This window comes from Solea solea, chromosome 11 (assembly GCF_958295425.1).
Source record: "Solea solea chromosome 11, fSolSol10.1, whole genome shotgun sequence".
NCBI lineage: Eukaryota > Metazoa > Chordata > Actinopteri > Pleuronectiformes > Soleidae > Solea > Solea solea.
In genome coordinates this window covers 2,160,957-2,183,236 of record NC_081144.1, presented here as the reverse complement: position 1 = coordinate 2,183,236, position 22,280 = coordinate 2,160,957, and the positions used below count along the sequence as shown (strand labels likewise).

The 22,280-nt window shown below is 41.2% G+C and overlaps 2 protein-coding genes across 5 annotated transcripts; both read right to left on the bottom strand.

Moving 5' to 3' along the window:
- Window positions 1-1,264: 1,264 nt before the first annotated feature.
- Window positions 1,265-13,563, bottom strand: LOC131468328 (serine/threonine-protein kinase 38). 2 transcript variants are annotated; one of them, XM_058642425.1, is made up of 14 exons: window positions 13,418-13,563; window positions 9,356-9,493; window positions 8,594-8,645; window positions 7,965-8,087; window positions 7,608-7,691; window positions 7,396-7,519; window positions 7,033-7,187; window positions 6,715-6,826; window positions 6,539-6,600; window positions 6,288-6,405; window positions 6,068-6,191; window positions 5,869-5,964; window positions 4,725-4,822; window positions 1,265-4,627 (listed from the first exon to the last, which is right to left on the bottom strand). In XM_058642425.1, the coding sequence occupies exons 2-14, from the start codon at window positions 9,484-9,486 to the stop codon at window positions 4,491-4,493; spliced, it is 1,416 nt and encodes a 471-aa protein (XP_058498408.1). In that variant the 5' UTR covers window positions 9,487-9,493; window positions 13,418-13,563; the 3' UTR covers window positions 1,265-4,490. The 2 variants fall into 2 exon arrangements, with proteins under 2 accessions (XP_058498408.1, XP_058498409.1); XM_058642426.1 differs by lacking the exon at window positions 13,418-13,563 and adding an exon at window positions 12,810-12,989.
- Window positions 13,564-14,782: 1,219 nt separating this feature from the next.
- On the bottom strand, window positions 14,783-21,210 carry LOC131468327 (targeting protein for Xklp2-B-like). 3 transcript variants are annotated; one of them, XM_058642422.1, is made up of 17 exons: window positions 21,066-21,210; window positions 20,643-20,770; window positions 20,042-20,173; window positions 19,465-19,615; window positions 19,121-19,198; window positions 18,802-18,954; window positions 18,435-18,544; window positions 18,196-18,344; window positions 17,435-17,606; window positions 17,201-17,339; window positions 16,644-16,857; window positions 16,466-16,561; window positions 16,182-16,355; window positions 15,948-16,094; window positions 15,745-15,856; window positions 15,146-15,333; window positions 14,783-15,059 (listed from the first exon to the last, which is right to left on the bottom strand). In XM_058642422.1, exons 2-17 carry the CDS (start codon window positions 20,752-20,754, stop codon window positions 14,949-14,951), a joined length of 2,238 nt encoding a protein of 745 aa, XP_058498405.1. In that variant the 5' UTR covers window positions 20,755-20,770; window positions 21,066-21,210; the 3' UTR covers window positions 14,783-14,948. The 3 variants fall into 3 exon arrangements, with proteins under 3 accessions (XP_058498405.1, XP_058498407.1, XP_058498406.1); XM_058642424.1 differs by having other exon boundaries at window positions 15,146-15,312; XM_058642423.1 differs by lacking the exon at window positions 21,066-21,210 and having other exon boundaries at window positions 20,643-20,793.
- Window positions 21,211-22,280: the final 1,070 nt, after the last annotated feature.

The following is a 22,280-nucleotide window of genomic DNA, read 5'->3' as shown; positions in this document are numbered from 1 at the left end:
TTTAAGAAAAAACCCACACATCCTATATCAAAACGTGCGGTTTGATCGAGAATGGCGGGCACTTTTCTAAGCGTTTCCAGCCACCATGGTGACAAAAATTGCAAAAAAATGTGAATAATTTCCACATACACATGAATGGGAGATGATTGACGAAATAATCACAACCCAGGCAAGTTTGGATCCTCACAGCTCAAGAGTCTCTATTAAAGGGTGATTCCACCAAATTACCACTTTGTCTAAATACTTCAAGTTTTAAAGGTTCAATCCACCCAAATGTTACTCCTTTACCAGCACAAGTCCTGCACCCAACAACATCGGCAGCAAGAACAGCAGGAACGCTCGAAATTTCGCCGCATAATTTTCTAGTTCTTTGTTACACTGATGTGTTGAATTTAAACTGGTATGTAATGACACCACATGATGGTGTTTTGACTGCAGTGACTGTTTTTTTTCCCTCTCTCCTGCACAGAATCATGTTGTGAATGTTTTCCACTCCATTAATTTTTTCCCTCCGCTGTGACTAAAATAAAACCATTCCTTCTCTTCAGCGTTTACCTCACACTCAGTCTGTCATTTATTTATTTACTGGTAACTGAAGCTCAACGATCAGAAGATGCATCAAGGTCATTTTACAACCTAATATACGGTAGATGTGGGGAAATACATTTTTTATCACGGTATTCTTTTACGCCACTCGATATTGATGTATATCATGATAAAAAAAAATCATACCAATATTTCCGTAAGGCCATATCCAGATAAACGAGATGTAAAATGATACACTGGTTGCTTCCCTGAGCATTAAAATACACTCTAAATTAAAATATCTACTGTTTATGATCTGTATTACATTCTTAAAATACATTTACTACTTTAATTTCAGATAAGACCTGTGTGGCAATTTTATTGTTTCTAATAATTAGGCCTTAAACTAAAGAAGTGTATTTAAGTGACATTTTTTAACTATTTTAGTTGATTCCATGTGTATTTTAATCAATATATGTATACATTCAGTGTATTTGATTAATTAAATCTATATAATAAATATGATTATCAATGGAATATGCTTTAAAACCAGGGAAAGTCATCAGATATTTTATCATATGACAACATCCAAAATCTAGGACGATATGTTGTCTCTAGAGCTGCAACTAACTAAAAAATGTTCTCGATTAATCGTTTGGTACATAAAATGTTAGAACCTCTCTGAATAGCAGGCAATCATGACGACATCTTGAAAAGAAAAGACACGACAGCCACACGCTTAAGTGCAGAGTAATTCATTGTCAAATAGCAGAAAACAAAAACAGCCACACGCCACAGAGAGAACAGTGGTTTAAATAATGTACACCCACCTTCCCAGCCCCCAAACCCACACTCACACACGTAACACACTCACCTCGGCATCGCTTTAGTAGAAACAACATGCATTTCACATTGCATCGTTTTTTTTGTCCTCATCCGTGATCACATCCTCACATTTCACTCACTCGTTCACTCACTCACTCACTGCGACATCATCAATGAAACCACACCCACGCGCTCTATTGCTTTTTGAGCTGACTCTACTGTTTGGTGAAAGCGTATAAAAAAAAAAAGCTTCACTGTGCTTTTCTAACTATGTTCCAACCTGCTGAGCTTTTTTTATATTATCTACACACTGACCAACCTCCACCTGAACCTGAAGAAGACGAGAAGAAACACCTTCACACCGAGGCGGCGCGTGTAAGGTCGCAAACGCTGGGGGAAACTATGAAATGTGAGGCATGAAAATCGAAATTTTAAAACTATTGAGAGTGGGGAAAACTCTATAATTAGAATAAAACTAAGACAAATCTATATCATATTTGTCAAAAACTCAGATTTCACAATTCGAGATTTACATTTTGACCACAAGACACAAATTTCTGATTCAAAAATTAAAATGTATACGACAATGTCTTGACAATGTAAACTAAAAACTTAACTCATATAGCATATTTATCCAATTAGCTGAAACATTCGAGTCTCAACTATTAAATGTATTAAAAAAATGTGACAAAATATGTTCCCATGCCGACCTTTTCATACTTTCCCCCCTGAAAACAGGAAAAATACGTCCATTGTTACACCTCAGGGTAAAGATGGAAAAAAAAGATAATCCAGACTACAGTCACACAAACAGCATTCTAGAATAAATGTGGCAAAAAAATAAAAATAAAAATAAAAGGTTTTGTCCAAGACTCAATAGTAAAACTCAATAAAACTTCATTTACATTCATTTTAAATGACAGCATTTTGGATCTTGTGTTCACTGTTGACTGATTTAGCCCTGTGTGCTCACACATTCATCTGAGACTCGCAAGAAAAAAACAAACATTCAGAGCAACAATGTGACGACAACAAAGCTAAAACCCTACAACTGAACGTCATAGGAAGGCCTTTGCGCACCAGACACGTGTTTTTATTCATGTTTATAATATTTTTGACTAAATCTGGATATAAAAATGTGCATAGCTGTTTCAATCCGCCTGAAAAAAAAGGTTCTGAAGCTCCCGACTTAAACCAGCGCTGCTCTTTTTAAAGAATCAGCTGTTCCCAGGTATTACTTTTATTTGGACATTAAGATGCACGAGATTGGACTTTTTGCTGATATATAGCTGTGTTTTTCCGCTGTGCCCACCTGCAGAGCTCATTTAGTCTCTTCTGTAGTCAAACTGACTTCTTATACTGGTGTCGCAGCAGATTTAGATAGAAATTGTCTTCAATGTGCAAAAATAAATAGTTGGAGAGGGCGTGCCACCGTAGAAGTCGAGGGGGCAGTTGGTGGTTTACTGATATCTGATAGTACATTACTGTTTCTTCCACTGACATCATTTTTATCTGGTTATTTAATAATAATGTATCTGTTTATATGAGTTGTGCTTATTAACATCACCTCTACGTTATTTGCAACTGGGTGCCTTTTGTTTCGTGTCACCATTGATGCGCAAAGGCCTTAATAACAAAATCTAAAAAATTAACCAAAACTCAAAGTCTTGTGGACGCAGCATTTTTTGTATATATTTATGACCAAACTAGAAAGTGAGGACATTTTGGCTGGTCCTCACAACTTGGGTTAAGACTTTTTAGGGGTTTTAGGGGTTAGATTTCAGTATTTAAAAGAAATTCAATCTTAATAAGCAGGATAAAGGAATTGGTCCCTGAGACACTGGCAGGGTTACATTAAAAACAAAGAGTCAGTGTCAGCTGGTGTGTGTGTGTTCTCGTATTTGTTGCCTCTTTAGGACTTTTCCTGACATAAAAACTGACCTTGTCAGGACCAGTAGTCCTCACAGAGACCAAAACCTGGAACCTCATTTGTGAGGAGCTGGTTAAGCTGAGATTTGACTTGTGGTTAGTTTAAGTTTAGGGATAATGCTTTTGTTTCGGCTTGTGAAATGAATGCAGTGTCCTATGAGGACTAGTTGCAAGAATCAGTGTGTTTGGGGGGGGGTGTTGGTAATCTCCATTTCCAGGATCAGTAACTATTCTCAACACAAAGTTTTCCTTGAGTTAATCAGCGCGACCTACCAACGGCGAGCGCTTGTGCGGCCGCTCTGCTTTTAACAGCAGCTGTGAGAACTGCGTCAGTTACTCTGTCGCTGTGTTGCATGTTTGATCGATTTACAGAGAGACGTCTGTGGAGAGCTTGTGGCTTCAGTTACGAGACAGCGTCCTGGTTTTTTTCTTTTCCAAAACCAAACACAAACCGGAGAAGCAGCGCATGTCGGATAAAACATCACAGAAGGTGCAGAAGCTAAGTGAACATAGTGTAAAAATAGTATCTCGCGTTTGTTCCGCAAAAAAATGCATCATTCTCGTATATACTCGTACTACTATTTGAGAATATCGTTCCATTAAAGGACACGTGGAAGTTACAGGAAAAAGGTCTTTGGTTGAATCGTCTCAAAGAGCCCGCAGCCTCACACTGAGCTCTTATAGAACGTGACAAAGAAAAAACGTGGACAGAATCCCTGAAGAGCAGCTGATTCACTTCAAGTGACCACTGATAATAATGTTTGAGTTAAAACAGGAGCAGTGAATGGAGAGGATGTCCCGGTTCAGGTCCAACAGACTTGGTGCTGGGGTTCTTTTAAAAAGAGGGAATGTAGATGATGCTGGTATCTGGAGTGAAGACATCCCACTTCATCCACTGGTGAGAAAGGCGAGCGGAGAGAATCGCAATCACTTTTAATCCCACAGGTGTGTTTTCAGGTAGAAGCAGGAAGTAGAGCAGTACCTCGGAAGCATCAGAGAAAAGACTAAGACCTGCAGGAAATGAAGGCAGCAGTTCCTACGGTGGAAAGCAACAGATGTAACTGAGCCCCTTTTATTATTTGCAAAGTCCTGCGTGACGAGGAGTTCTCCACGTCAGTCAGGTACCACAGAGACTCTCAGTTCTTCAGACAGCAAGGGTTCGGACGACTTAATGGGGTTCCATGATGGTGTTGTACAAAAGCCAGGGTTGCTCATCTCTTGCCTGACTTCATGTAGGACGGTATAGCTCCTCGAGCGGTCAGGCCTTCAAAGCGTTTGTACGTGTAGTTGATGAAGACCCAGTCCTTGTTCTTCAGGTCCACCTCCGTCTGGTTGGACACCGGGGCGACTGGAGGAGGAGGAGGAGGAGAAGAGTGTTTGAAGCATTTCATTACAGAGGCAAGAAAAATGAAACGTGTGTGAAGCAGGTAAAAGACGTGAAGTACCTGAAGTTGGTGTGAGAATGTCTGAATCTGGGAACTCGTCAAAGTGGGAAGTGTCGTCGATGCTTTTGATCTCTATGGGAATGGCAGCAGGTCTCTCCCTGAAAAACAGAGGAACATCTCAAAGTGAAATACTGCAGTATTATGCAGACAAGAGGTCTCAGGAAAAAAACAGGCTGCTTGGACTCTTCAGATGTGTGTACAGGCAGACTTCACATGCAGCGTCTCTTATACACACAAAGACATGAAAGGATGAAAATATGTCAACTTTTTGGAACACAGTGAGAGCTTTTAACCCATGTTTTGATACTTAGACCAAAGAAGTGGGTCAAACTGATCTTTGTTGACACTGAAATTAACCTCACTGGCCCCTGAACCAGTTGGTAAAAGAGCAGATTCTGCAGGCACAGTGAATTTTTATATCTACACATGCATCGGATGTCCAAAATAGTGAAAACAAGGGGGGTGTTCTCTGAAGACACGCTGTTACTGTACCTGTGAAACACGGGTGCTCTGAAAACACCCCCATTAGCACTTGGTACTTTCCTCCTGATGAAATAAACCATAGACTGTATGAAATTAACATGGCAAAAAATTGGATATTCTTATGTTGAAGGTTAAAATTGATGTAACCCATTGGTTAATAATAAATGGGTCAGTTTTTCCTCACACCTACTGTTGCTGACTATTGTTCTCTGTTTAAGTAATATCACTTGATCAAGCCTATTCTAACATTCCACACTATAAAATAAGTCATTAAAGTATGTATGATTCGTGCTGATATTGTATCGGCCAATACTCAAGGCTGCAATATCAGTATCATATCGGAAGTGAAAAAGTTGTCTAGGGACATGTTTTGATTATTTTTCTTAACGCAATGTGTTTTGTGTTTTATTCAGTGAGCCTGCAGCAACTTCACTCGTCTCAGCAGTTCCCAGGTTTGGTTTGATTAATTGTTCCACACTTCACATAGTATAATATTATTTGTCAAATATGGTGGAAAGAAGACTATGTGGTAACTTCTAATAACACGTGTGTCACTCATGTTATCGCATCTGAGATCGGTGTGAACACACCATGTGACCAAGGAAAGATTCCACGCGACTGACGCATGTTCTCAATACCAGCTCATGAAAACAGTCCTAACCTGATATGGTCATAGTCCACGCCCTCAAAGAAAGGATTGGACTTGATATCCTCGACACCTGTAGCCCCGATTCTGTGCTCCTCCTCACAGCAGAACCTGTTTGAAAACACACAGGAACACAGACGCTTAATACAAAGCACTCTGGATGCAAGTTACTGCTTCATGACTAAGTTCAAAGCACAGCATCTATGAATCGTACCTGAGGATGAGGTCTTTGGCCTTCTCTGATATGGGAACCTCTGGAGGAAAAGTGAGCGTCTCTCGCCAGTTCATCACTTTCCTGTACGTCTCCTGCGGTGTCTCTGAGCAGAACGGAGGGTAACCTGCAGAGCACAAAGACCAGCCGTCACTTCTCCCACATGTGCCCTGAACATACGGAATTTCACCGAGGTGTTGTATGTGTGTCTGTGAGCCGTTACCTATCAGCATCTCGTACATGATGACACCCAGACTCCACCAGTCGCAGAGCTTGTTGTATCCATTTTGCATAAAGACCTCTGGAGCGATGTAGTCTGGGGTTCCCACCGTCGAAAAAGCCTGACAGGAACAAGCAGAATGTGATTAGGATTAGATTTTTAACCGTAACAAGGTTAAACAAGTTCCATACACAGTCTTCACCAATATAAGTGAAAAGGCAACAAAGAGGGTTGCAGTGCGCGTTTAGACGTACCAGCTGCCTCCTGTTCCTCTTCCAAGTCTCTGCTTTCCTCTTGGAGTTCATGTTCTGAAAGGCTGTGGAGACATTAACACTTTCCAGCTTAGTCTGTGACCTCCTGATGCAATACCTGAATATCTTATAGGGCTGCATGCAGACTATAATAGAAATAAAAAAGAGGCTTTACTGACTTTGTTTACTGAGGTCACTGGGCAGGCTGTGGTTCAGGTTTTTGTAGAACTCGGTGCGGTGAGCTCTCTTCAGCCCGGTGCACAGACCAAAGTCAGACAGCTTCACATGACCCTGGAAACACCAAACAAACTCATTAGAGTCATTAAACTAGTAAGTTAAAGTGGTTCACTGTCTGGTCCTCTCTGCATGTTAAATTCACGTCAACAGCTGTAGCATCAGTTTATGGAATTGCAACCCATTTAATGTTACTTGTTTCGGTTACAGTCTGTAGTCAGTTTTGTTTGAACAGCGTGGAATCAATGGCTGTGGCGACTCACCCTGGAGTCCAGCAGCAGGTTGTCTGGTTTGATGTCTCTGTGGATGAAGCCCAGCTGGTGGATGGAATCAATGGCCAGCACTGTCTCTGCTATGTAGAACTGAGTGGCTTCTTCTGTAAGCGTGTCCTTCTTCATCAGCAGAGTCATCATGTCTCCTGCGGCACACATCACGATCACAGTCGGTCAGAAGTGACTGGCTAAAAGTCTTCATCTATCCATGTTTGCTTAGGTGTGCACAAACTCATAAGTGCATGGATGTATACATACATACATACATACATACATACATACATACGGCCAAAAATGTCAACCCTATAAAACAATACATTAGAATTAAATGTGTGGAACTCCAGAGGGTTGTACCTCCAGGCAGGAACTCCATGATGAGGTAAAGGTTCATCTTATCCTGGAAACTGTAGAACATCTTGACCACCCACAGACTGTCTGCCTCCACCAGAATATCCCGCTCAGCCCGGATATGACCAACCTAACAAACACACAGGGATTCACACAGGTTTGAATGTGGCCAACGCAAGCCACAGCAGCACGACAGTGGGTCTGTTCTGTAGCCACACCTGTTCTTTCTCCAGCATGTCAGCTTTTCGGAGGATCTTCATGGCATAGACGTGACCTGTGTCTTTCTTCTGCACCAGACGAACCTGGAGGCAGACACAGAAAACTCAAACCACACCGACACAGAAGCTTGATGAGGAAAAACTAAAATTACCCTTCAATCAATCAGTTACATGGCATTTTACATCCACGTCTGTGCACTTTTTTTTTTAGCCTTTTCTTGCATTGACATGCATAATTCCAGTAAATAATTTCCAATAAGAAAATAGTTTTTTTTCCTTATTAGTGTCATAATCAAGGTAATGTAAAATACATCCATGTTGACATCAAATACATTTTAAAACAAACTCATAATTTACCTCTCCAAAAGCTCCTCGTCCGATCACCTTCAGGGACTCAAAGTCATCCAGACCCAGTCGAGTTCTTTTCAGACGCAGGAACTCTGTCTCTTTTCTTGCATGCTGAGAGCGTCGGATGCGTTTCTGTAAAGCAAAAACACCACTTTTAAATACACACTTGCTACCTAACTGCATCCATCACTAGACATTTTAATATCAAAACTAAACTGCACTATCTCCCTGCAGGAAAATAACTTTCTGTTAGAAGTAAAACACCTTGAATTTTTAATCCCAAAAAGGTATTTTTTGAAAAGGAAGCATCATCCCTACTGTTTTTGCCATTAAGACAAACATTGACACTAATCCAGATGTAACTAAATCAATGCAGTAAATCTGCTTTTAATGATTATTGTCTTCTCAGGTTGTTATTTTTCTCTGACAAATGTCAAATGGTTTGGACAGAAAGATGGATGGTTGGATATGTGAATGATAATAACTACTTGTTGAGGTGTAGAAAATATATAGCTACATTGATTTGAGCATAAATGTTCTGATACTGTTTAGTCAACAGCATGCACTTTTGAAGACCATCATTATATACTGCCACAAAGCATTCTGGGAAACCCTGCAAATGTTCATTTGATACTCACCTCTTCATCAGCCAAACCCTCCTGGTCCATCACTTTCTCGAGCTTCTGTTGTCTGAAAAGACACGCCTGAGGTGAGTCGAGTGCATCCATGTATGAAACTGTTTATTCTCCTTTTGCCTGAAGGTGATGCTATGACTGTAATATATATTTGCTCAGGCCATAACAAAGGTTATAAGGAGAGAAATTTTCCACGGTGAATAAAAGGCTTTAGCCTGGACTTTCAACATTAACATGAAAATGGCAGCACTGTGTGCATCCCCAGTGCTATTAACCAGCTTAAGAGATGGACGTTGTCTCTCACTGAAAACATACCTGCCAGAAGGGACACTAGAAAAACCTGATTTTAGCCTTTTAAAAAAGTCTACAATATCTTATGAATGACTTCACTGCTTCATGTCACCATTTTCAGACTGGAACCAGTGATTTTAGCTCACAGAGACACAGGAGCTGCTGGTCCACTGCTGCCTACTGTGATGTAAAATCACTGATTTTCTCTATGGTCTTTGTAAACTACACACTCCCTGCACCAACTAAAGTCACACAAACTTCAGTTTCTATTTAGAAAAGGGCGTGGAATGATAAGATAACACAATGAAGCTGATTCTATCATGTGTGCCTTTCCTTGTTTCCTTGTGTCTCAAGCTAGTTTCCCAACCACAGTCATTGTTGACTAAGTGTCGGACTGCAAGTACCTCATGGAACCAAAAAAACAGAACTGTCTGTTTATGATAGTCATGTAAAAGGTCAGTGTATAGCGGTTACCTCATCTCTCTCTCCTCATGCTGGGCGATGAGGTTGCTGTAGAAGTTCTCCAGGGTCACTTTGGCCATAGTGACCCGCTCCTTTGTGTGGTTACTCATAGAGGAGCACGAGCTCTGGCCAGTCATTGCCATGCTTTACCTGGAAATGTGCAAAGACAACAAAGTAGATCAGCAATGTGTCCACAGTAAAACATAATCATCCCTGAATGTTAACATCATAGGAAATGTATGTCCATTCAGATCAGACTGCTGCCACATACACAGCACTGTACCACAGAGAGATGGACAGAATAACTGTAGGAAGCAGCTCATCTATTAAGTTCAGAAAAAAGAAGAAGCTGCTGACTCTGTTGTCCAAGCACAGCAATAACATTGTGACAGTGCCGTTATGAAGAAATAATGATGAAATCAGACTTATGCAAGCAATGCCCAGCTCAGCTCATATTGGTGTTTCAAAACAGACAGCAGTCAGTACACTTACACATATTAGTGTAGTGTGAACACTCAGTACACTCACTGGAATAGTGCATGGATTCCTGACAGTATAAAGTGGTCTCAAATTAAAATGGCAACTGAAGACTAAAAACTGAATTACATCGGAACATGTTTGTGAATGAGACCAATGTTTCTCAGTAAGTAGGAAGTAGGAGTCCTGTGATAGATTAGTTAAATCAAAACCTTTATTTTTGCTTTTGGCTTCTCCCTCTCCAGGGGTGACCACAGCGGATGCCCTTCCTGACACAATCCACCCATTTATCCGAGCTTGGAGCCAGCACTAGGAGTACACTGGACATATTCCCATGGCTGGGGTGAATTTAGAGTGTCCAATCAACAATTAGGATTGGTACCTTGCTCAGCGTACCCCAGCCCCTGACCTGGCAGGGACTTGAACCAGCAACCCTCCTGTCACAAGCCAAGTTCCCTTTCCAATTAGTCATGGGCTGCCATTAGTTAAATTACAAAAAAAAACTTGATATAATAAGCCATAGCTGCTAAAAAAAAAATATGAAAATCAGTGGTTCAATATGATGTAAAAATATGTCGTCTTTCCCCACTATGTTCAATTATTTTGACATTGTTTCAAGGATTGTGTCAGCCCTCCATTGATTCATTTAATCACACAATACAACAAATGGGTGTCTAATGTGGTATTTCTGTGTTAATACTTCACTTAAAACTCTTGCTCAAACTCTTAACCGTGCTCAAGACACAGAACGCAGACAGCATTATGTATGGCTGTTAACACCTGGCATTAAAGTCCATCCCAGACTTCATCTCCTGTCATCACATGTAATTGGATCACACATCTGTGTGCTGTATGTAAATATGCGCTAACGTCATTTCTCCTCATGAGAACAAACATTATGTTTTTACCGAGTTTTACAACACAGACGTGCGAGTAAATCACACGACTGGAATAAATTGGAAAAAAGAAATTAGAAGTAACAAGTACTGAGGCAATGTTACAAATAAATCAATGTACAGGCCCTGGGAAATGTACTAAATGCAGTGGGTCAGAGGACAGCAGTCTCTCCGGTGTCCCTAGGACCAACTACATACACAAAGGCAAAAGAATGTGACCAAACATGTCCTTAACCCTCCTCTGATAATCAATGTATCGGTTTGAAGCTTTTTTCATGATTAAAACAAGATTTCCGATTGTTTAAGCTTCTTCAATGTGAATATTTTCTTAATTTCTTTTAAGTTATGTTATCATTTTGGTTTGTGGACAAAACAAGACATTTGAGAACATCATCATGTCCAGGTCTGACGAACACATATCAACATTTTTTAAGGTTTTCTGATATTTTATGGACCAAATGATTAATCGAGAAAATAAATCGACAGATTAATCGATTATGAAAATAATCATTAGTTGCAGCTCTAATTAAGACCTGAACTTAGGGTTGTCTATTTGAGTGGGGTGGATGATGATACCAGGTCTGAACAAGCTTAACTTCTGTGGGAAGCACAGATTTTATATTCAAATACACTGTCAGCAGACATCAGCACAGTCAGACGGACTAAAAACAGCATCATTTGTTCTGAGAGAAATGACGTGTGTATATTTACATGGAAAATGAGGAAGTAAGATCTTATTACAGGAGACGTGTGGAGATACAGTACTGTGCAAAAAGTCTTAAGACCAGCCACCTTTAGGTATGTTGTTTTCGCAAATGCTACAGAATAATACAGGAAATGTGTATTCAGATTTATAACAACACATTTTCCAGGAAAATAAAAACAGCTTCTAGAGTTTTCAGTGTCAAGTATTTAGTGTGATCTACCCTTATACTTGAACAACGCGGGCTCTATTGAAACTGTAGCAGAAACTCAATGACAGCTTGCTCATATACAAGACCAATACAAAACATCAAAGCTAATGGTAACCTTTTTCACAGTAGTACACACACACACACAAGTTTCTTCAAAATCAACACAACAAAAAACTTCAGTACAACTATCGAGAGGTAAAACAATTACTCGATTTACCTTTAATTTTCTATTCTGACAATCGATTAATCGGTTCGAGTATTGTTTTTTTGTAAAATTGAAACAAGTTTAATGATTTTTCAGCTTCTTAAATGTGAATACTTTTCGGTTCTTTGCTCCACACAGCAATTAAGTCATTAAAACTAAATCATTTTCGTTTGTGGACAAAACAAGACATTTAAGAACATCATCATTTCCAGGTTTGGCAAACACTGATTTTATGTCATTTTATGGACCAAACAAATACGTGATTGATAGTTGCAGCTCTACACAGGACAAATTAGATTTTTTGACATTATAATCATGTTTAGATCAGGGTGGTTTGAACGCTCTTAGACTTGAGCTGCGATCACAGAAGAGGACACGTTTTGATTCTCATGATCCATCATTCCCAGGTTTGGGAAACCCTGATCAACATTTTCTGACATTTTACAGACCAAACCATTGCTCAATTTATCAAGGAAATAATCGATAGATTGTAACAGAATGTGTGTGCATTACACGCTTTGAGATGCAAAAACAGAAATGTAAGGAGTGTTTTGACTCTAGTGTTTTTCTGTCTATTAAAAACTATATAACATTTGGTTTCTAAACGTTTCATATCACCAAGCCCTCTTTACTCCAATACGTTGTTGAAAACAATAACCTTATCCTATTCAATGTTCAGAAATGATGTTCTACATGCCTTGGTTGTGATGAAAGAATGTTTAAATTTCGGTTTCCTCTATCATCTCAGAATAGTCTAGGCAGATATTTCAAGTTATCAAGAAGTCCAACAACTGTACCTAATAAAGTGACCAGAGAATGTACACTTCGTGCGATGTGGCTCTATGTTTAGTTAACATTACACATGGGTTAAAGCAGGTTTAGTCTTGTGTCCCACTGAAAAAGCGTCAGTTAGTTATGTCCGTTCTGTTCAGCTGTAGTCAAACACAGACTGACTCACAACACGTAGCACTTACGAGTTGTTGGTTTTAGTAGCAACGTAGCCATTCATTAACTGCAAAGCAAACGCGTCACATCACGTAAAGCTCATTTAACATATTGTGCCGCAACGTTTGCCCAACTGACGCTGTTATCGACGAGTTTAAGTGGTTTCAGGAGACGCGCAGCCTCAAAAACAGCAACTTTAACCAGCTAATGTCAGTTAGCTTGCTAGTTAGCCATTAAAGTTCCTGACGGCGTAAAGACAGCAGGGGAAGTAGGAAACGGCACTAGATATTACTTTCAAATTAAAACCAACCCGTGTGGGGGCCAGAGTCGTTCAACTGCCCACGCGCGACTAAGAACTTTATTTTGAAAGCCCTCACCAGATATTCAAAAAATTTGATTTTCACGGACTTGACGACTCGAAGTTACCCAAAGCAAACAGCGATGGGAAAGTTAGCTCGTTAACGTTAGCCACTTCTCTGCTAAAATACATCGAGTCGTCTGTTTTGAACTATACACGTACACACCAGGTCGCGTCAATGAGGTCTTTTCTCGAGATGATTATCTTAAGAAAACGCCAGACACGTTCTCCTTTAGCTCACTTGTTTTGTTTTTTCATACTTGGTCTTTGTTCGCTTACCTAGGTCGAAGGTGCGGTATCTGCGGTCTTTTCCTCTGCGTTTCACAGTGCAGCGTGTCACCGTCAGTCCCAGCTAAACACGACCCCTGGTGGCCGGACGTGTAAGTGCAGCAGGCGGAGCTTTAACGTGACTTTTTCAGAATAACCCTGTTCTGATTGACATTGTGAAGTTCCAGCGAGCAAAACATAGAATCATCAAAGGTCCTTTTAAATAGAACGTAATTTTAAATGTAACACTTTATCCCACATCTGCATATCGTATGTGAAGTTGGGAGAGTAAATAAACTAGTCACCAACATAAAACGTTGGTAATTAAAGGTCCACAAGGGGGAGCTTTCTCTGCATCTATAAAATCATTCCAGGACATGTTGATATATGACCTTTTTAAGGCTGTAATAGGTCACAAAAATATGCATCCTTATGTTTTTGTGACTCTTGTAATATTTGGACACACCATTTACATTTAAGAATCCCTTTTTTTGCCAGGATAATGACATGCCTGCTCAAGGATCACTGCTGTTTGAGCTTTTATAGTGGAACCAGCACTAATGTTTTTATTAACAATATATAATAGCAATTATTTCTTATATGAACTAGTGACATTAATGATAACAACAAAAATACAGCATGTTCCATCTTTGTGCCAGTTCCATTTCCAACAGGTGCACATATGCACAGTAATACTTTTTTACTTCATTCAACCAGTTACTGAGGCAGACCACTTTGTTTACGTTTCGTTTTACTCAGTGCAAACGACTTCAGAGTCAAGTCGTAATCAATGAAATGTAGTTGTGGTTGTTCACAGAAGTCCAGTGGTCTCGTGTGAGGAGACCCGGGCGGCGGACTGGTTAGGGTACGGGGGTCGACGGCGGCCCTTCTCGCGGATATCCCCGTATCCTTTGCTTGCTTGAGCATGTTCCTCCGCCGTGCTCTGTCGTCCTCATACAAAGCGTGTATTCTTGACACGACGGTTCCTCTCGAGGGTAGATTATAAAAGGGATCTCGCAACGCAACGACTTCCGTCAGCCCTTTTATTCTCTACTGGGTCAGTCGCCACCGGAAGTAAACAAACAACGTTAACGGTTAATTTCTTTAACGCATTATTATTATTTTTTTTTTTTTTTTTTTTAAATGAATCATTAACGTTGACAGCACTAATACATAGTAATGACCAGACAGAACGGTTGCAGAAGTAAGAGCTCTGACAGATGATGAATCATCTCCCCTCAAACGTCTTGCTCCTGTGTTTGAACCATGGAGACAGTTCTACAAATGCTATGGTAAAACATTTCAGAATCACACATGTACATAAAGACAAACTGGCACACGTCTGTGAAAAGCAAAATAAATGTCCACAATCGTGACTGATGTTAAAAAAATCTTTAATTAAAGAGTTTGTGTAACTGCGCTTTGTTAGAATGTAAAGCTCAAAGGAAATGGAGCTGCAGCAATTTCACATATACACATCTATTTACACGTGAACGTCATGTGATCAGCATCTGACACAATAGTAGAAACATGGCTTATTTAATCACAGGCGGAAGCGATCTGAGAAGTTAGGAGAGTGTGGGACAGTGAGAGGAACTTCACTCTTCTTCACTGCTACAGGTCTGTAGTGTCTGATGGGCTGAGCTTTATGAACCTGCACAGAAAACAGAGATTAAACATTTCACTTAAGTCATGCGTGTCCCCGATCTCCAAGTGCAAATTGTTACATTTGCCACGGACCTGTTCGTGTCGCAGCCTGGCGACCTCCTCTTTTTCTCGCTCCTCCTCCTCCTGCCTCTGCTGCTCCTCCATTAGCGCCCTGAGAGCGTCCTTCTCGCTGGCCAATTTTTCATACTCCTGTCGCTCCCGAGCACGTCGCCCTGTTGACAGCTCAAAGGCCTCTACTGCTGTAGAAGAGTTAGAGAGGTCTTAAGAGTGTAGTGACAGATATTGTCGGGGCAAGAGGAGCACAGTGAGTCACATGACACAAAGCAGTTTTCAGTGTACTGAATCATTAGAATCAGCTCATTAAAAAGATTAGTTCAGTACTTCCTACATGACTGAACGTAGACATGGGGTCTGGTCACGGGTTGTGATTGGGCTCACGATTGCTGGTTTTCTGTCACTAAATACACCAGACTCCTCTCTTAAATGTTATGACTTTAGAAATGTCCTTGTCAAATGTTGGAAATGAACCCATGGATTTTTACATCTTTTTAACTGATCTACAGTTCGACATTGTTCATGTGTTTATTCCTGTATTGGATGCACTCATGACACACCATTGATTACACTGGCCGCACAACAACTGTCTAGTGGAAAAGTGCCATTAGTCATACCTACTACAGCCCGCTCCCCCTTTTTGGGCTGGAAAGGCTCTTTATGAGTGACTGTGTTAGGCCTGGCTCTGAATGTTGCTGCTTCCTCGAGTTGCTTCTGTTCTTCTTTCAGCTACGAGACAAAGAAGACACGTCTGAATCTCAACATTTCCAAAAAACACGTCTGTGCAGGGTTCAGTGGTAGATCTATCCATCCATCGTACCATGTGTTCCCTTTGACTGCTCTTCATAGCACCACGTTCATCCAGGATCAGTCTGAAGGGCTCAGGCTTTGTGGGCTCCAGCTTCTTCTTTTCAGGGAGCAGCACAGTGTCGAAGTTTGGCAGCAGCTGAGCTTTGAACTGAGGAACCTGAAACAGTCACAGCAAACATAGAAAGTTATAACTGTTCTTTTCTTTTCTGCTACACACTGAGCTGAGGGAGTGAATGAGACTCACCTCTTCATTTCGCAGCTCCTCCAGCTTCTTCTCTTTCAGTGCCCTCCTCTCTAGTTCCCTCTTCTCAAAGGAGAAAGGACACACCTCCACATGGTGGCTCTCTGGAAGCCGCGGCTGGAAGGGGAGGCCGAAGTGAGGCACCGGAGGAGCCTTGATTGGTGACGGCTGTTTGACCTGACAAGAGACAAGACCAGGTTAAAAGGACTTTTCCATGGAAATCCTGCAGTGGATGTTAGCATTGATGACATGATTATTATTGTTGTAGTAATACACGTTTTCCTTACTTCCTCAGCCTTACGTTCCACACGAACCCTGTTCTTCAGAGCAAAAGCTGGAGACTCTGGAACAGTTGGATTGAGAACTCTCTTTTCTGGTATTCCCTGTTGACAAGAAATCCTCCTCTTTACATTCATCCACCTAAAGTTAGACAAGTCTTCTTGATCTCATATGACAGGGACTCACCACGACTCCTTCCAGGATCTTCTTGGGCAGAGGTTGAGATTTAAAGGTGTGTGGCTTCTCTTCCTCTTCCTGGGGCTTCTGTCTCCCCTGCAGCCTTTTTTCAATCTGCAGCTCAAAGCCTTCAGGCACCGTGGGTTCCTTCACTGCCGGCTTCTTCAGTTCCTCTGGACGCTCCAGGATTTTCTTGTTCAGCTCCAGGGCCTTGAATTTAAACCTGCCGTCACAACAGAACGTTCATTAACGGCCCGCGATATTTGACATTTGACAACATGGAAGATCAAAGACCTCTACTTTATTTCAAAATTACATTAAAGCTATAGTGCATGACTGGAACCTTTCGTACAAACATATTTGAAAATGCTGTACAAAAGCTGTTTTACCAAAGAGACAAAGACAGAATTATAAGTTATGTCTATATGTGTGTGTGTGTGTGTGTGTGTGTGTGTGTGCTCATGTGCAGGGTAAACATTTTGGTCCGTTTGGTCAATTGTTGCAGAAAGGTGTGATAACTTGTTTTACTGATTAAAACTTAATTTTGACAAGTAAAAAGATCTTACTTTTGAAGTTTGTCCACCTCCTCAGCCTCCAGTTCAGCGCTGCTCTTAACAGTCGGCGGGCGAAACCTCTGGCGGGTCATCAGGTGGGGGGTGTGAGGCTCAGTGAGCTTGAGGTGGCCACCTTTTACAGGAGATGGTCCTTTATTTTATAAACATACAAAGCTCATCAGTGACACAGGACAGAGACGAGGAGTTACAGGACAAAGTAGTGACAGATTCAAATGTCTTCAGCACCTCTCTCTTGATTCTGACGGCTGCGCAGATGGTAGCGCTCAGGAATTCGCGTCTGGAACTGGGCTATCTTCTCAGCCATGGACACATAAGCTCCTGTTCCATCCACCTCTCTCTTGTTGCCTCTCGACAGATTGAAGGGTTTTGGTACCGTGGCACCTTTCATTGCCTTCACCTAAAAAGTTAACAGTGCATGAAGATATGAATGAACTTAATCAAATACTTCTGCAGTGGTTTTCAATTTCTATTACGTTAAAAAGTACCTAAGCTTCTACAAAAGAACTGTATTCACATCGTATGTTATCACTTAACTGTTGTTTCTATGCAATAACATTTTATCTAAGTACTTTGATCATAGGCCACACGGTGGTGTAGTGGTTAGCACTCTCGCCTTGCAGCGAGAAGACCCGGGTTCGAGCCCCGGTTGGAACAAGGGCCTTTCTGCATGGAGTTTGCATGTTCTCCCCGTGTGTGCGTGGGTTCTCTCCGGGTTCTCCGGCTTCCTCCCACAGTCCAAAAACATGCAATGTGGGGATAGGTAAATTGGAGACTCCAAATTGACCATAGGAGTGAGTGTGAGAGTGAATGGTTGTTTGTCTCTATCTGTGTGTGGCCCTGCGATGGACTGGCGAACTGTCCAGGGTGTACCCCGCCTATCGCCCGATGTAGCTGAGATTGGCACAGCACCCCCCGCGACCCTCTGGTGGAGGATAAAGCGGTAGATGATGACTGACTGACTGACTTTGATCATATGAAGAACTCACAGGGGACGAAGGTTTACGAAGCTGACTCATAAAGTCCACTTCTCTCTGTGCACTGCTGGATGAAGTGGTCGCCTTCACACGCGTGTCCGTGTTGAAGTGGAACTCTTTAGGCACAGTCGTAGACAGAACAGACTTCTTTGGTGGTGGATCTGAAAGGACAGTGACAAAGACATCCTTTTAGAAATCATTGTGGAGCTGCAGCTGCTCATAAAGTCAGTAAATCAGTTGTGTCCACTCACTTCCAGCCAGAGCAGCTTTGTAGCTCGCCTCGTTCTTCTTGCGGTGCATAGCCACTTCTTTCTGGAGGTTCCTGATGCGCTCCAACTCCTGTTCTTCAGAGCTACACGGCCTGTTTGAACACAAAATAAATTCTTAGTTTTATTTTTACAAGAACTCTCCAGATCCAGTTATTGACCGTATCTTTTCTTCAGTTTGTGAACGAGCAAAAAACATCCCCAGCAGGTCGACGTATTTGTCCTAATACAGCCATCAATCAATATTATTTCTTAGTTAAGCACCAAGATGTTCTGGTTTAAAGTGAATATATGTATATACACACAGTATGTGAACTGACTTCAGACCAAATGTATGGTAGAGTGATCTTACTCTGTGTGTGCAGTATTGGAAGCTGCCGCCCTGGGCTTGGGTGCAGTCATGGAACTCAACTGTGCACTTCTGCGGAGTCCAGCCCTGGAATTCGGCTGTACACTTCTGCGGAGGACACTGCTGGCTCTTTGAGCTGGACGAGCAACAGGACTCCTGGAACAAAATAGCTATAATTAAAAACTCAAATAAAAAATAATTAAATGGCGAAACCAAAGTAGTGGCGTCAACAGAGCATATTATTGAAAAACTGGTACAGAACCTATAAAACCACTTCAGGTGCAGAGCATGTGCAGGAGAACAGTAGAACGATGAGACTTACTTTTTGTGTTTCTTTGAAGGTGGAGCTGCGGTTGGTGGTGGGGCTGAACTACCAGTTGCCCCCTTACGTTTTGAAACCCTAAATTAAAATTAAAAAAAGATTTATGGTGGTAAAGCATACGAGTTTCTCAAGTGCTTGAACACCCATATTCCACTGAATAGGATTTACTATGAAGGCAATTTTAAACCTAATCACACAACTACATCCAGACTGGAGCAGAACAAAGATTTTCAGCCACCCTGCATGTCCACTCACATGATAATACAGTTTTAACAATTACAAGCCACATATGTATAATTTAGGCTCACTCTGTCATACACGTGTAGCCTTCACATGAACAGTACCTGCGTGGTTGGGCAGGAGGTTGATTTGCCGTTGCTGCTGCTGCTGCTGCTGCTGTCCTCCTCCTTGGTTGAGCATTGGTCTGAGACACAGTAGTTCCAGTTCCCCAAGATGTGACAATGTTTGGAGGTGGATAAGTGGACGTGCCAGGCGCTGGAACATTGATCAGTCCACATAAGCAGTCATATGGAGAATACGTCACTGAATTAAATAACAATTGTTTAAGTATTTAAACTGAAAACTTACACGCGCGCGCACACGCACACACACACACACACACACACACACACACACAGACACAGGAGTGAAAAAAATACACTCCTGTGTGACATTTCCCTGGTAGTTGTTGGAGACTAGCCCACATTTTTTTAGGATTGTTAAGTAGTTTTAACTGATCTACAGTTCGGCACTGTTCAGTTTGATTTCTGTGGGCACTCTGATCAATCAGTGGCCGGCAGTCTGGCAACGTCACGCATAGTATCTACTCAGCGGGCTTCCACGCAAGAGCAGGTACTAAAAAAAAAAAACACAGTACCTGGTACCAGGTACTATGCTGGTGGAAACAAAACTTGAACTCACCATTGTCCACGTCTGTCTTGACGTGAGGACTGACAATAGCCTTGGGCACATTGGGAATATTACTTCTCATAAAGGGCCAGTCGGGTCTGACAGGTGTACAAAGGTGACCATCTGCTCCCCCACCCTGTTGTTCTGTATGCAGGACACAGACACAGATAAAACATACACACATACCAGCCAATTTATTAGACAATTACAACTGAATGTAATGAAATGTAAAAATGAATACATTTCGAGACGGGGACACAGTCAAGGCAACCTGCCAAAGTTCAAACCAAGCACCATAACGGGAAGAAAGGGGAATTGAATGGTAGGTGTTGCTTGATGGGCGGGTCTGAGTATTCCCGAAACTGCTGATCTACTGTGATTTACACCCACAACTATTTCAAGAATTAACAGAGAATGCTCCAAAAAAAAGCGGGTTTTCTGGGGACCACATTGCCTTGATGATGCCAGAGGAGAAGAGAATGTTGTTCAAAGAGATAAATAACCACATGTGAAGGCACAAAACGTCACATCTTGAAGCAGACAGATGTCACTTCATCCCTTCACTTCCCTGTGTACCTAATAAAGTGGAGACAAATAAATCTCAGCCACTCACCAAACCACTGATCATCACTCTCATTATTCTCCAGCTCTTTTAAGTCGATGACATGGGACGGAGCATCAAACTCGTAGGATTCACCGGCGCCATCAGAGACTTTGTCGGCCATTTTCCTCCCAATATTCCTATTATGACAGACACAGAGAACCTGGAATTTAAGCCAATTCCAGAGGTCAACGGTACAAACTCAACGTCTGACGTGCGTTTAATTGTTAAATACAAGTGTGTTAATAGAACAGTTAGTTAGTCAATGGCGTCTGGACTTTAGTGTAAAGCTATCGCTGGCTAACAATAACTCAACTAAACATACGCTGCCGCCATAGAGTTAAGTTGTATACCAACGAACTATTAACTAAATAATATGATTATATATTGCTAAAATAATGTTAGTAATTGTGTAAAATGAGCTGAAAAGCTTACCGACGCTGTGTATTCACAGACAAACGAGGACAAACTGCAGAGACGTCGCGCGGCCTTAGACTTTTGAACCAACCAATAACAAACGTCCAGATCCTCACAGCTCACATCTTATTGGCTGTTGCTTCTTCTTCGCGTTTGTTTTTAATTTTTCTTTTCTTCTACTTCTTCTTCTCCCAGTTCTTTCTGGCGGTTGACAAAGCAGCCGTTGGCTCATTACCGCCATCTTGTGAGAGGGTAGTTCAACGGGATGACTTTATTTACTTATCTACTGCTTCCTGTGTATTGTAGTTTTCACACAGAATCACATGTTTGGATATTATTAGTGTATTTCAAAAATAAATTACTCAGAAAAACAAACCAACATTTTTTTTTCAAGTGAATGCAATGCAAAAAAAATAAATTAATCATTTTTGTGTTTGTTTTTTTGAATACCTTTTCTGTTTTTCTGTTTAACGAGTAATTTTTTTCTGAATTATCGAGATACGTCGAACTCTCGCGAGAACCTCCAATCTGCAAGTGACTCCCATGGACCCATGGTGTGACTCCTGCCCGCACGTACATACCCCATCAACTATCTATAACACTTCATAACAGTGAAATATCACAATGTAAGTATTGATTTTTCTACTAATTTGTTGAACTGATACAAATAAACATTAAACCTTGTGTTGTCCACTAGATGGCGCCATCAAGTGCACTCTCTCCAGAATTGTTGTGGGAGTACTTCGTAATTGAGCTCGCCAGACCGTGACCAACACGCAATGCATTCTGGGGGATAAAGGCAAAATGCCGGTAGTCCGGCTGTTTACTTCTTTGTTTAGCTGCTAAAGACGAACACAAATGCACGCAAACACGAGAAAGGACAACAAACCGAAGGCAGCGGGTCCACACCGAGAGAAATGAAACGTGATACCCACTATTTTTGCAATATCGTGATAATATAATCTATGTATTTATGATATATAATATCGTAATATCGTAAATACCCTGATGCGTTGATAACATCGTATTGTACAACCCCTGAGTATCTATAAGGATAGTCAAGATTCAGCCGTTTTACTCCTTTTAAACTACGAAGCCAATAACAACACATTTGTGCTGATGCAGTTGCCACCTACAGCCATTTCAAGCTATTTCAAAGATATAGATAATTCTTTATCAATTAAATAAATAAATAAATAACTCTCCCGTAAAGAGAAAATAAACATGACCCAA

What these genes read in the sequence shown, in the direction of transcription:
- LOC131468328 (XM_058642425.1), bottom strand. Translation starts at nt 9,486, where the DNA reads ATGGCAATGACTGGCCAGAGCTCGTGCTCCTCTATGAGTAACCACACA. An exon ending in GACGAGGAGCTTTTGGAGAG is followed by an intron (nt 7,692 to 7,964) that starts GTAAATTATGAG and finishes GTCTGCCTCCAG; the next exon opens with GTTCGTCTGGTGCAGAAGAA. An exon ending in ACATGCTGGAGAAAGAACAG is followed by an intron (nt 7,520 to 7,607) that starts GTGTGGCTACAG and finishes TGTGTTTGTTAG; the next exon opens with GTTGGTCATATCCGGGCTGA.
- LOC131468327 (XM_058642422.1), bottom strand. Translation starts at nt 20,754, where the DNA reads ATGGCCGACAAAGTCTCTGATGGCGCCGGTGAATCCTACGAGTTTGAT. An exon ending in GAGTGATGATCAGTGGTTTG is followed by an intron (nt 20,174 to 20,642) that starts GTGAGTGGCTGA and finishes TCCTGCATACAG; the next exon opens with AACAACAGGGTGGGGGAGCA. An exon ending in GAGGTGGACAAACTTCAAAA is followed by an intron (nt 16,858 to 17,200) that starts GTAAGATCTTTT and finishes TTGTGACGGCAG; the next exon opens with GTTTAAATTCAAGGCCCTGG.